General features: G+C 42.8%; 1 protein-coding gene across 1 annotated transcript in view; it reads left to right on the top strand.

Annotated features, from left to right (window-relative positions):
- Positions 1–14380, top strand: part of CPS1 (carbamoyl-phosphate synthase 1) — an 81873-nt gene that overhangs the window by 45832 nt on the left and 21661 nt on the right. Inside the window, exons 22-27 of the mRNA XM_065751177.1 lie at positions 2804–2945; positions 4409–4474; positions 5020–5083; positions 7685–7866; positions 12975–13169; positions 13730–13797. Of these exons, the coding sequence (XP_065607249.1) occupies positions 2804–2945; positions 4409–4474; positions 5020–5083; positions 7685–7866; positions 12975–13169; positions 13730–13797 (717 nt within the window). The remainder of the gene's footprint in view (positions 1–2803; positions 2946–4408; positions 4475–5019; positions 5084–7684; positions 7867–12974; positions 13170–13729; positions 13798–14380) is intronic.

Raw genomic sequence — 14380 nt, 5'->3', positions numbered from 1 at the left:
GCTGTGTAGTGGAAGTCTGATCATCTGGTTTTGAAGCTCTCAAACTCCTGACTGTCATTTTGTGAAGGTGAATGTTAGGAAAAGGAGCCACTTAAAGGCCACTTAATCTTCCATGATTTCCAAATTGATTATAAACTAGAAAGGAAGTTCAGTCTTTGGAATGCTGTCGGTCTGTATATGAAGAATAAGTGATGCCCCAGGGGAAAGTGGAGGTGATTATACTGGACTGGGTCATGTGTTTGGCAACAGTGAGAACTGAGTGTTTTGATGGTTGTTTTTCTCATTTTAGTGCTGGATTTCTGATAAGCTCTTGGAAGGGTCATTTGCACTTAAGTGTTCAAAGGAATGAGTGAGAGACTGCCCTTGCTGGCTTGAGTGTCTCCAGCAAGTCTAATGGGCTGTCTGGGAGCAGAGGGCAGAATTAGGTCAATGTTGAATCTAAAAAATCACCCCCCTTAATGTCTGTGTGTCTCAGTCTTGCTATCTGCAATATAAGCATCACACTACCTACTGTTAGCATGTTTCTTAATGTTCTTCAGGTGAAAGTTAGGCTATAAATGTGAAAAGTCATCACTATTAATAAATGGTAATCTCAGGGCAGGTTCTGGTTCCAAGACTGGGGTGTCCTAGTGATGACCTTATGTGATCTAAGCTACTAGCTTAAGACAAAGGGAATCATATTGCAAAATTACGGCTGCTTCCTTTCTGCCCAGCATGCTGGCAGGGTGACAATGAATGGTACTGTTATAATGAGATATGAAAAAAAAGTGAATTGAAAGAGGGTACAAATGAAGGCAATTTTCTTTTTCTGTCAGTAATCAGATGACAGCCAGCAATGTGTGCTTCTGAGACAGTGAAAGCGAGGGAGCAAACGTGCATGGGAACAAGCTCATTTTCTTGTGGTCATCAGGTCTGCTCACTCATACCTTGGGAATGCCAAACCTAGGAGAGCTATCTACTGTGGCTGCATCCTTCCTAATGGCTGGTGGTGGCTAGCATCTGTTTTGTCAGGGAATTGGCAGATTTTGCTTGCTGTTTCCCCTTGTAAAACACTCATCCATGCCTTTGGTTCTGGTGCTCAGACTTCACGCAAGAAGTTCTGCCTCTGAGCTGAAATCAGAAGGCAGAAAGGGCTCTGCAGAAGCAGAGGAGTTTCTGCAGTGGAGGAATCAGTGCATAGAAGCTGCAGGTTTTCATTGAGCTGCTGAGTTGCTTGGATCTTACCTTGAGAAGCTCTTCTGTAACCTGGGAAGCTCAACCAGAGTTAGACAGGACCAATTCCTTATGGTTAGCAAAGAGCAGGGCCTGTTGGAGTAAAGAAAGGGTGCAGGTGATCCTCCTGCCAGGAGTCATCTGAGCACAAAGCGGGCTGATTGTTACCCTGTGGTTGCCAGGCTGCTATGTGGTGCTGAGGATAGCGTTTGCAAGGTTTGTTTCCTTTCTGTAAGTGCTTACCTACCTGGCTGACACTCTTGTAAGTGTATGGAGTATCCTGTTCTCACACCGCAGAGGGAAGAGAGGTGATATTGGTGCTGTCATGGGGAAAAGCCCACCTACCTAGGGCTTTGAACCCAGAAGATTCTTGTCCGCAGTGCTGCTCTCAAAATGAGCTGATTTGACACTTCTGTGACTCAACCTGTTTTGCTGCTAGCCAGACTTCACTGAGGGTAGTGGAGCTGCTCCTCAAGTTGAAGTGGAAAATCCAATCCAATAGCTGTCTTTCATGCTTCAGCTTCCTGACACATTCCAATAATGTGGCCTTACCCTCTCCTCCCACTCAAATAACATAATGCTATTTATTTAAAAATACCATCAAGCAAAGGACATAATTCAAAAGCTCTGATTTAGGAAAATTGCTTGTTTGTTAATCATTTCCTTTTTCCTGATTCAGAGCTTGCTTGCTCATAAAATATTGATTTATTGGGCAGGCAAGGATGCTCTTGGCAATGAAGATGAAAAGCAGAAATGCTGATAAAAATACATAGGCTTTTCTATGTTTTTGCAAAAGCTAGGCTTAGAAAAGGTAGCTTAGAAACAGACAGGCAGGAACTATCAGGGGTATAGGTGGAGTCAGAACAAAGTGAAACAGAAACAGTGTAGGAGAGCAAAATTGTGATGGAGCATATAAAGAGGGAATGGAGAAGGTGGAAAAAATGGGCAAGAAACCATGAGCTGCAGAGCTGACTGTGGGAAAACAATGTATCTGAATTGAACAGCAAAAATCTAGGACTCTTTCAAAGCAGAAGCAAGGGCAAGGACATACAGAGGTATTGAGAGACCCCAGTTTGTGCTGTCTATTTCTTCCTTTCCATAATGCAAGAGTTAGCAAAAATAGCATGAAAAAAGTTGGAGACTGACAGAAGGGAAAAGAAGTTTAGGCATGGAGATGTGGGGATAATGAATCCAAAAGAGCAAAGAAGTCATCTGTGGGGGCTGCAGTGGTGACTAATGATGCAGATGTTGTGGGCATGGTGACCTTGCACTGGCTTGGTGAAGAATGCTGCCTGGGAGATTGCGGGTCTAGCATGGGCCAATCCTGTCTCATTTTTAGAATCACTAGTCTACCTGTAGGCTTTACCTAATAGGTATCTCTGTGGGACGTTCAGCTTAAAGACAAAGATCTTTTACGCACAAGGATTCCATGGTTTAACCAGGTTGTCTTCTTTTCCTTGCCTTTACGTGCATGCTTCTGTCACAGCTGCACCTCAGTGCACTTTGGAAGGCATAAGTACTTACACATCATCTAAATATTGCTGTAAAGCTTCATGCAGCTCTTTTCTTCTGTTTGTTTCTTTAATACCAGTGCAGAAATTCCAGAAGAGACACTGAGGAAGGCCAAACAGATGGGCTTCTCAGACAGACAAATTGGGAAGTGCCTGGGACTGACTGAAGTCCAGTGCCGCCAGCTGAGACTGAGGAAGAACATAGTGCCCTGGGTGAAAAAGGTACCATGAGAAACCTCACTGGTCATGGAGGGAGTGTTCAGCAGGAGAGCTGTGTCCCTAAGAACAGCTGGGGTGAACAAAGTGAAAACCCTGGCTCTTTGTCATAAGTGGGAGTTCTGACAGTGACTTCAGAAGTGAACTGATTTGCCCACCTAGCTGTTGCCTGTGCACTGCAAGGCTCACTGTAGTGTCATGAATTTGTAGGTTGAATATCCCCAAGTAGATGCTGACTTACTCGTTTTCTCTGTGGCTGAGGTGGGAGCATACCTGCCTGGCTTCAGAAAATGGCTGAGAAGACTGATGCTGGCCCACCGTGGGGTGACCATGGAAAGTGTCGTATGTCTTTTGTGCCAGTAGTAACTTTTTACAGGGTAATGCTTTATTTGAAGTGCCCTATTGCTATGGGTTCATTTGCTATTCATTGTGATAGCACAGAGTGTAATGAGCTCAGCTAGTATTCATGGCAGTGTCACACGTGCTTTGCTAGGTGTTCAGTTGCTGCATTTGAGGTATGTTGGTATTTAACTACCACCAGCTGTTTTGTTTTGTTTTGTTTTGTCTCTAAGAAGAGGGGAAAAAGTACCAACAAAGCCACTCTAAGCTACTCAGTGTTTCTGAAAAGTCCATCTGTATCCTCAGGCCCAGTTCCAGATGCCAGATCTCCTTCTGTCACCCAGCTGCTCTTTTCCTTCTGTGTCCTGGCCTACAGGAACATGTCTGCTTTTGCACTACGTTCTTTCTTGTGCATGACATTGCAGTGCTGGATTGATTTCTGTGCCAAGGTACCCTTAATAAGGTCGTTTGACTTATGCAGCATTTGTGGCATCAAAGCATATGTTTCTTCCTGAGCCATGAAGTGCAAGTTGCAGTAATAACAACAGTAATGAGCAGCAGACACTTACATAGTGCTAATGACTTAAGGTCACATTCTTCACAAGCATTTGGACTGCCAGTGGGGATTCACAGAGATACTTGAAGATTGGAAGATTTTTAAGTGGTGGCATGTAAAAATTTCTGTCAGGACTGCTTTAGCACTATTCCCTGTTCAGTATTCCATGTAGAAATGTTTTGGCTGTTCAGCTCAGAGAACTTCAGCAGTAGTGTGCAATAAAAATGGACTAGTTACCATGTATGTAACATGTAGTAAGTAGATGACAGTAGAGAGTGAGGAAGGCAGAGGCAAGAAGGGTTGGCTGGAGAAAGCTCCTGGGCTGTGAAGTTGTTTTAGCAAGCAGATGTGAAGCTGAATCTGCAGCTTAGAAAGAAATGCTGGAGAGCAGAGCGTCCTCTTAACTGAACTGCAAGCCAGCTATCACAATTCAGATCAACTCCTTTTGAGGAAAGGTACGGTGGAAAAAAAATAATAGGACAAAAATAAGAAAAGTGGGGAAAAAAAAGGGAGCTGTGTGAGAAAATTCTTGCATTGTCAAACTCATAGTCCCTGCTCTCCTCCCCCCATGCAGATTGACACGCTGGCAGCAGAATACCCAGCAGTAACTAATTACCTCTACGTCACGTACAACGGCCAGGTAGGTGCAGCTGGAAACAGCAAGCTCATTGCTGGCTAGATTGATCTGTTTCCCCTGTGCTGCAGTATTTCTGGAGATCTTGCAAATGTCTTGGTTTTCGTAGCAAGTATTTTCAATGGTGATGCATGTAAATCCCCTTTCCCCAAGCCCAGTGATCCAGTGCATTTGGTGTTAATGCTCCTGTGTTGTTAGGATCTTGTCTTGTATCACCTGTACATATATCTTCTATGCAGAGGTCAGGTGCTAGGAATGCAGAACTCATGTCCCACTTGTCTCATGCTAGCATTTGTTTTTATGAAAGCTCATAGCTCCTTCGCTGCTCAGCCAGCCAGGCCAGGAGTGTTTGGTCTCCTTTGGTTTGAGTGCAGCCCTACCAGTTCCAGTGGAGCTGTGCTTCTTTTACACTGCAGTAAATGACATCAGACTTGCACCCTTGAAGGATCAGGCTGTTGGATATGGGCTGAACACCTCAAATTGTGCTGAGAAGCATGGAGTTAGGTGCTGCTGAGTACAGACCCTAATGACTTCTTTCCCTCCCTTCTCAGGAACACGATATAAAATTTGATGACTGTGGAGTGATGGTGTTGGGCTGTGGACCATATCACATAGGTAAATCTTTCTCACAACTCCTCTGTTTTCCCTGTACCCTCGAGTCTTCTTTGGGTATTCTTGTGGTTCATTTGTTCCTCTTCCTATGTGGTGACAAAACTTTCTCTAGCACAGTGCACAGGACATCAATTCCTAGCACAAGGTTTGCCTTTTACACTTGCTTGGAGACTTTATTTCATGCTCTGAAAAAACCAGGAGAATTTTTATTACTTTTCACTTGAATCTTAAAAGCACATCGCTAAGTTATGATTTCCAGAAAGTTTTAGGGATTTTTTTTTTTGATCAGCAGATGTTTAAGTCTCGAGAATCTAATATGGAAGTTAGTTGCTGCCCCATGTAGCTTAGATATGTTTGCTGTCTGCTCATGTGTACGCTGTTACATATTTAGCGTTTTAATTCTGTAAGCATAGGTGGCTATGATAAGATTAGGGTATCTCCATCTACTTTTGTATAGGCATCCCTATACATTTTTTTCAACACACGCAGACTCTCAGGCAGCAAAAAGAGTTTCCTTATGGCTGTGAACACTGTAGACAGAGTGTGCTGAATTCTTTATGACTACTTTCACTTTTTATGGATCCTTCCTGCAATTATTGGCACGAAAAAAATTGCTTGTTCTTGAGAAATATTTTTGCTCTGCATCTCACAAGTAGCAGTGACAGTTTTTGAAAGCTAGAATTTAAACTACATCTGTTTGTTTTGCTTGGATGGGCGGATCACATGGTATCCTTCTGGTGCTGTTAGTGTGAAGTGTCTTTCTGAACTCAGTTTCCAGTACAAACATTGAAGATGAGTGAAATTAGGAGAAATGCTCCAAGATTGCCAATATTTTAGGGAATGCTTCTGTTGGTCATCGCGCTGGTAGCTGCAAAATGAGAATGTAAAAAGGATGGCAGCATTGTTTAATAATTTGATGGAATTTATGTGAATATACTTTGTACTGTTTACCTAAAATTTGCTTAGATTAGATGTACAGTTCTGGTATTGTCTTATCTGTTCTATAGCTTTATTTAGACCAGGAGAATCTTTGAAAGAGGTTGCAACTAAATAACGTCTGCTAATAGAAGAAACCACTGCTTGCATCTCTAGGTGCACTAGCCAAGTTATTCTTTTTTTCTTTGTTATCCTTTGAAGGCAAGTAAGTAGCATGCTTTTCCCAGTTTGCTGTCCTCCCTTTTCCCACTGCCTGGATTTGAACCTTGCTTGGTGCATCTGTGTTATACCTCTGAGTGTTGGGCAGTTTTCCCAGGTAGTGCCCAAAGGAGACTGCTGAGGATTGCAGGTGGCCGTCACGTCCCATAGTTGATTTTTTTTCATTGTATAGGAATATCTGAGTAGTTGAGTTGAAATAAACAAGTTGAATAAGCATCTGGTGACCCTTCTGGAAAGCATCCTGTTCCAAATTTGGTTTCCCTGTCTTTTCTGTGAGTTTTTAGCTGAGGCCAACACATGTTTTGAGATTGCTGCTTGACAGAAGCAGGGAAATAAACTGCATGCTTGTCAGTAAGTGACCTGTGCCAGCCATCTGTTTGTTACTGGGTGTTGTGGAGGCAGCAATTAAGCACAGCCTGAATTTCCAATGTATCTTGTCACACAATTATTTATAAAAAATGATGATATCAGTGGTTAATGATCATGTAATGACTGTGAGCACATCACAGTGAGGCCAAGGTTTTCTTCCATACCACAAGCATAACTGTTTAACAACGTTCTTTGGTATGCATCATTCTCAGTGTTACCCCTCTTGGGGGTTTGAGCATAGAAATTTATAGGATGGTGGCTGATATGTCCCGTTTGGATTCTGGCACTGCCTGACTCCTCCAGCACTGCCAAAAGTTGCCTTTCCCCAGCTGTGTAGAGCAGGGACCTTTCCGAGTGCCAGGTGACTCCCTCCTTCCATCTTTCCTTTAGAGGTGTGCGCAGTGCTTACTCAGTGTTCAGGACAGTTGGAACGTGCCTGCCCAGAGTGATAACCACAAGCACTGCAGGCTTTGCACCAAGGTAAAAGGTTCACAAAGTGGCTCCACAAGTGTTAATCCATTCATTTGCCTTAACAAGAGTCAGTGCATAGGAAAGTCAGAATCATTAACTGGGTTGACCATACTCTGCTCTTCTGAGAGGTTAAAAAACAAAACAAAAAGAAAAACATCACAACAAAACACCTAATTCAGTTTTCTGTTTTTCAAACAGCCTCTGTACAATTGCTTCATGTTTCCTGGGGTAAACTGCACTGTTTCATAACTTGTGCTCTTTTTGTCACCTCTAACCTTGTGCCTCTTGAGTCCTTCCCAAAGTGGGCTGGGCTGAGAGGCAGCAGTAGCTTGATAGGCAGCAAGGACAGGCACAAGTTTATGCATGACGATGACAGACATATTGGGGGCCTGTCTTTCCTGAGCAGCTGAGCCTACTCACCATTGTTCTTGGAGGACCATGTTCATGGATGATTAATTTCCGTGGGGGGACGATTAGATTTCACGCTCAGAGCTGATGGGAGGCAATGCTGGCTTTTTTCTTGCTCTTCTTTTCAGCTTGAATTCTGAGAATGTCTGTTTTCTTCCTTGCATCCATCCTTTCCTTGCCTGCTTTTCTGTCTCCTGGCAGGCAGCAGCGTGGAGTTTGATTGGTGTGCTGTCTCCAGTATCCGCACGCTGCGTCAGCTTGGCAACAAAACAGTCGTGGTGAATTGCAACCCGGAGACAGTGAGCACAGATTTTGATGAGTGTGACAGACTGTACTTTGAGGAGATGTCACTGGAAAGGATTCTGGACATCTACCAATACGAGGTAAAATAAAGAAAGAAATAATTTTAAAAAAGTAAAAGAAAAAGCAGAAGCAGCAACAAAAAGCCACAAAGCAGCCCAAACTTGTCAAAATTCATGTCACTAGCTTGCTTTGGCGAAGCAGCTGTGGGTGGGGAGAGAGCTTGCTAGCTAAAGCTGTTTGGTTTGGATCCCAGTGTTGCATTTTACACCTCGTTGATGTTCCTAGCAGACTGCTCAATAATGAATGCCAAATAAATATTAATTTATTTTGCAAGATGCCATATTGTGCAATATTTACAAGCAGATTTAATTTGCTGCACAGTCATTTATCGCACAAATTGTTCTGCCCTTGTGGTGCTGAGCTTTAGCACTTGAGCATATCCTTGACTTTAAGCACAAGTGCTCTCCCTGAAGCAAGTAGAACAACTTGTGTGCATAACACTGACGTGGTCAGAAGCTCATGGTCCTGGGCCTTACAGAAGAGTGGCAATGTGGTGAACATTGTATGGTGTGCAGGCAGGTCAGGAAGGAGCATTTCTATCCCCGTCAAGCTGAAAGATGGCTCCTGATCCACATGTTGCCCTTGTCTGCTGGGAGTTTTCAGGTGTTCTGAACTGCCGATAGTAAGGCAGAGGAGATTCGGTGGTAAGGTTATATATGGCGAAAACTGTTGCTTCTGCTGTGGAAAATGTTTATTTCTAACAGGTAACGTGCTTAGATTTTATGACTGAGATTTTCAAAGGTGCTCACAGGAACTCTTATCTCCCTTGAAATTCAGTGTAAGTTGGCTGTGTAACTTTCTGAAGGAACTATGAGGAGCCTGGGTCATGTTACCATTTTTCGTGGCTCTCTTTTTCCGTTACTTGACAATCTGAGCTCAGCTCCTTTGTGAACGGGAGGTGGTTTCTAAAATGGTTTTATAACCTGGCTGCAGTTCAATTATTCCCAAATATGGAACCAAGCAAAAGCATATCAGAATTCAAATCCCAGTCTCTAAGCTCGTCTTAAGACACTTGCAGAGTATTTTTAGGGGCATTTTTAAGTTGCATCTTCATACTTAGCTGTTTTTTCTATGTTCCTTCTTCACATTTTCATAAAAACAGAGAAAGTCACTGGAAGCGTTGATTTAGGGCAGTTTAAAAGACTCTGGTGGCTCACTGACGTCTTAAAGGCTGATTATTTTGGAACACTTTAGGATTGTCCAGGAGCCTTAGCTCTATAAATGTTGAACATTTGTTTAACCAAAACTCAACTTGTGAACCTGGGGAATGGAACAAATTGGTGTGACAGTTTGTCAGGGAAATAACACTGATAGCACACAGCATCTAATTACTGCAGGATCATAGGGGAGGTGGGGATAGTTGATGAGGGAGAAACTACTCATTACTAAACATGTAGTACTAGTGATTAGAAAGTTCTGTAAGGAAAAATATGAGAAAAGAACCGTATGTACATGTTTGCATTATACTGCTTGTCACAGCAGTGGTTGGTGAGGTTGAAATCATGGCACTCCATCTGTTGGCTGACCTTGCTTACGCTGGGAGATGTTGCATCCTGAGGTACCTGGAGCTGAAAGTGTTTATTTTGGAGATGTTAAACCCATTAGAGTCTGAGCCTAGTAGGGGTTGTGCTTCCTCTAGTCTCTCAGTGTGCAATGGACAGTGGTGTACATACTCTAAAATGTCCTGGAGCACTGACAAACAGTAGGTAAAACCATCAGCAAACAGTGGATAAAGCCATTAGCCACCAGTAGAGATGATTCCTCTACTCCCTAAGTGTTAGGGTTAGTATCAAGCCTTGGGCAACTGTTCCCAGTTTTCTGATTAGACAAGTGAGACTCTATTGAAGAGTGAGTTGACCAATGAGGTGATAGGAGTCCCCAGCCTTCCTCCCAGGTACTGCTCACGGCGTGGCACAGGGTTGTTCCAGGGATGTACTCAGCTGGCTGTCTCCCTCTTTAGTCTACATTCACAGCTGCTCTGACACACCAGAGACTGAGCTCTTCAGGGTCGAGCTGAGCTTTGAAGGAAAGTTCAATTTACTATGAAAGTGCAAAATTAGGTGGTAGTCTGTGAGGACAATAATAAATAAATAAATAAAAATCCTTCCCTCAGATTTATTGGCTTTTTTGTTTCTAGAGAAGATGTTCCCTTTTTATTTTAATATCTCTGTGCTTGAGGGCCTCTTCTGATTCTTCTTCAGTTTCCAGGATCATTCTGAAACAATTCATAAAACTAAAGGAGGCTCTTAGGTACAATTTTAATGGTCTAATTTGTTTTCAAACTCAGGGATAAAGAAAACCCAACTCTATTACTAATGGCATAAAAGCAAGGTAGTAATAAAAAGAGTGATTTTTATTGTAAAGGGGAAAATAATTCTCTCTAGGCTTCTTTCACTAGGCTACGTACAGAGTGTGTTTTAAAGCTACATGTTGGCAAGGTTATTACTCATTCTCTTTATAATTAAAATATGTCTGATAACACACTGATACACTGCAGAGTCTCTTTCTGTCTGCCCATGTTTCTCAGCAGTGTGATCCCATACCCTAGCGAGGCAATGGGTTGCTCTTAAGTTGAGAGCATTCTTTGGGAAATAACAGCAGAATTTTAAAGGAAGAAGTAAGCAGAAGCTGGGCCTCAATTTATGAATCTTTTTGAGCAAAAATGAGTGTATGATTCTTTGCTTTCTGCTTGAGTAAGCTGCCTCTTCTTTCTCCGTGGAGCCCCTGGTGCCATCTCAACTTTGAGGTAGGCAGTATTTTGATTTTAGTGGCTCAGTGACTGGAATTGCTTTAAAGAAGGAAACAAGCAGCAGCTGAAGAGATGCCATTTACTGGGACATTTGTGGTTGAAATATGTTTAGGATAGATTACAATGTTGTTGACCTTGACATCAAAGTAAGGCTGCCGTTTTATCAAACATGAACCATTACAAGCTGTGAGAAGGGTTTGCTCATTCACTGTCTGGTTCTCATCAATGAAGGATGATACAGAGTCCAGGGAGTAGGGATAATTACTGTGTTTTGGATAGGTCTGGAAGCTTGAGGGATTTTGGAGGCTCAGTAGGGAACAGGTTTTTCTTCAGAGAAAGAGATGGTTGGAGATGTTGAGCTCTGATGTCAGGAGACAGCCCCAAGTGGGCACAGACCAGCTCCACCCTCTCTACTGATGAGGTATTTTTCACTCCCCCATCCTAGGCTCTTTCAGGAGATTGCTGTTGGCCAGCAACTGCATGTCATCTCATGAGCAAATGCATGGAGATCAGGAAAAAACATTGTCTCCAGCACTGTATATTGGCATGCAAGGCAAATGAGTAATCTTGCAGACCTTGGGATAATAACTGCTTCTTAAATGCCAGGCTTTTGTAGCAGATCCTTATATGGTAGGAAATTATCCTCATCAAAGTTGACCAGGATTTGTACTAGCATTTATCATTCTTTTTTTCTCTGAGTCACTTCTGGACCATCCTGCTTGCAGCTTACAGATCTTCCATTCTAAATCCTTTAAATCCCTCATTAAGAAGTTCCTCTTCCAGGAAGGCCAGTTGGGTTTCTCCAGGAAAAACACATTTGTTAATTAAAGGAACAGTGATACTCTAAAAGAGCCAAACCATGGATCACTGTGCACTGGACGTTGATTTATATTTCTCATTTGCGAGAAGTGGGTAAAACTGTAAAACACGTGTTTCAAAAGAGCCCATTGCTATGGCTGTACTGTGGGCCTGATTCTCCTCTGGGCCATGTTTCACAGGATTTAATTCAGAATTAAAGCACCGATTATTTAATTACCCTGAATTATTAAATGATCTGAATGTGATTCACATCTCGATAATTGTTGCAGGTACTTGAAAGCCTTTTATTTTTACTACTGAAAATTTCCTTACCACACTACATTATACTTGAAAGTCTTCCTGAGTCTGTTTTTAAAAAAGGTACATCTAAAAGCCATATTTGCACCTGAAGAAGGATGCACGTTTGCAAGGAAGCTCAGCTGTCTCTTGTAATTTGCCATCTCTTATTTCCTGCGGTAAGAAATTGTGGTTGCCTGGGCACAAGCACACTGTGAGTGGAGGATGCTTCTGGAGTTAAAGAAATTGGAGAACCTGCATAGAAATGAGCACATTTAGAGAGTTTGGCTGAAATACTTGTGCTACTAGAAAAAAAAGAGCTAGTCAAGAATACTGAAGGTGAATTAAAACAAACGGTGACGTGTGTCTAGAGAAGTTCTCCCCTGCGGACTGCCTGATGGATTGGGCTCTGATGAATGACATGCTGCTTGGCTCTGTATAGGGCAGCAGGGGGTCAGCAGTGGAGCAGCGAAGGCTCCTTAAAGCTTGCTTTCTGAGGCTAGGAAAGGATGTTTGCATATAAAGGCACTGGCATTGGAGGAAAAAACAACAAAAACCTTCCACTTGTTTTCCCTTGCCCCTCTGTTGGAAGTTACTGCAACTCTAGCTAATAAATAAATAAATAAAGAGTTTGTGTGTGCATGTTCTCTACTCTGGCCTTTGGGCTGTTCTCCTGGAAGAGCTGGGCTCTGAGAGGAGGAAGACCTAAAACACCTTGTTTGTTTGTGCTGCTGTGTCCAATGGCCACAACAGGGCTCTGGTGAACTGATGATCCCCGTGTCCACACGTGAGGAGGAAAGGAGGGAGACCTGACCTCGCTGAGTAGTGTTGCAGGGCATGATGGATTTGCAGTTGAGCTCCCTTCCTGTCTAAATTGAAGGAGCATGTTGTCAGCCTGGTGCTTATCCTCACTGGGAAAGCAGAAGCCCCTTAATTTGGCGTGAATACAAAGTAGTAGTCTGTGGTTCTGGCAGAATTTGTAAAATCCTGGCTTGATATCAAAAAACACAAGAACGCTGCAGACTCCTGGGTTTCCTGGCCCAACAGTATCAAGTGACTGCTGTCTGTTGATCACGTCAAGGAGCACAGTGCTTTCTTTTTCAAGAGGCTGTGCTCTGAATTGCTCTTTGCGACCTGAGTACCTCTGTATCATAAAAGTTGAGATCCACCTTTACTCATAGCAATCTAAAAACGATGTCATCTATATGTTGAATCCTTTGTTTGAGCAGTTCTTAATATTAAGCTAACTTGAATGCGACTGTGCTACTTTCTCTCTGTCAACAGGGATGCAGTGGCTGCATTGTTTCTGTAGGTGGGCAGATTCCCAATAACTTGGCAGTGCCACTACACCAGAGTGGGGTGAAGATCCTTGGCACGAATCCTTCGCAGATCAACCGGGCAGAAGATCGCTCCATTTTCTCAGCTGTTCTGGATGAACTCCACGTGGCTCAAGCTCCCTGGAAGGCAGTCAGCACGCTGGTAAGTTGGGATGTGCATCTGGGAAGCAATGACATCACAGGGGTTTATGAGCATCTGCTCATGGGGACCAACTTACAGATACATTTCAAGATTCTGAAGACATTTGGGTTGTTTTTTTTCTTTACTACTTCTGTTGAACTTACCGATCCTTGTAAAATTATGCTGTAGTTCAGAGTTGAATGGAGAATGGAAGGTTCATGTCTTCATATTATCCCCACACAATGCAGGATATATACTCAGAAAATGCTAACACCACTGTCACTCTACTCTAGTTTATCCTCCTGGCCTTGAAAACTGCTGTACCAAGTGGAAAATGCAAAGGAACTGACAGCACCTCTGATTTTTCCTAGTGAAGTTAGTTCTATGGGCAGGTCTGAGCAGGACCACTCTGAAACAGTTATGTATTTTGTTCAGTGAGGCCTGTAGCACACGGCTGTTGTGGGGTTTTTTTTGTTTGGTTTTTTTTTTTTTTTGAAGTACAAATGCAGTTAGAATGGATATGTCGGTATGACTTTAAAATATGTTCTTGTTCACAGCATGTTTTCCCTCCCTGTCTTTAGAGAGATGCAGTTGAATTTGCAGGCTCTGTGAGTTACCCATGTTTGCTGAGGCCTTCCTATGTTCTAAGGTAAGGCTCACCAAGGTGGGGAGTATAAGCTCAAAAAGCTCTTGAGACCAGGGAGGGAATAATTTTAGGGACATGGGGAAAACACTTTGCTAGGTGCATGCAGCTTAAAACTGCCAGTCTTAGTAGGTGGGACAAGTGCTCAAACAAATAAAGGAATCCAGTGGATTCCTTATATCCATCAGGCACAGATCAAAGCAGAATGTAATCGTAAGAATGTCTGTTTAGCTGAACTGCCTTTTTCATGTCTCAAGGCAAAAAACTCATGCCATCTGGGATGTTTCTTGAGTTTCCTGAGACTACTACCTGTACAATTCAGTCACAAGATTGTTTGCCACCAGGAAAATCAAAAGGCAACGTGCCGAGGCCATTTATTGGGGTTGGCATCTGTTACCAGAAAATGGTAGCATATCCTTTGAATTCAGCTGTTTATTTGCCAAATTTCTCTGCTTTCAGGCATGTTTTATGTCCCTACACTGTGGCAGCTGTTCCTCTTTAAATAGACATTGTACAGAACTGCATATTTCCGACAGCTAGACTATTTGAAGAAGTTGTATATTGCTCACAGAGGTTTTGAATGATCACT

Source organism: Cyrtonyx montezumae, unplaced genomic scaffold (assembly GCF_038088225.1).
Source record: "Cyrtonyx montezumae isolate F1298 unplaced genomic scaffold, pur_monq_1.0 scaffold_7, whole genome shotgun sequence".
Classification (NCBI taxonomy): Eukaryota; Metazoa; Chordata; class Aves; order Galliformes; family Odontophoridae; genus Cyrtonyx; species Cyrtonyx montezumae.
This window is presented reverse-complemented; position numbering and strand designations above follow the sequence as displayed.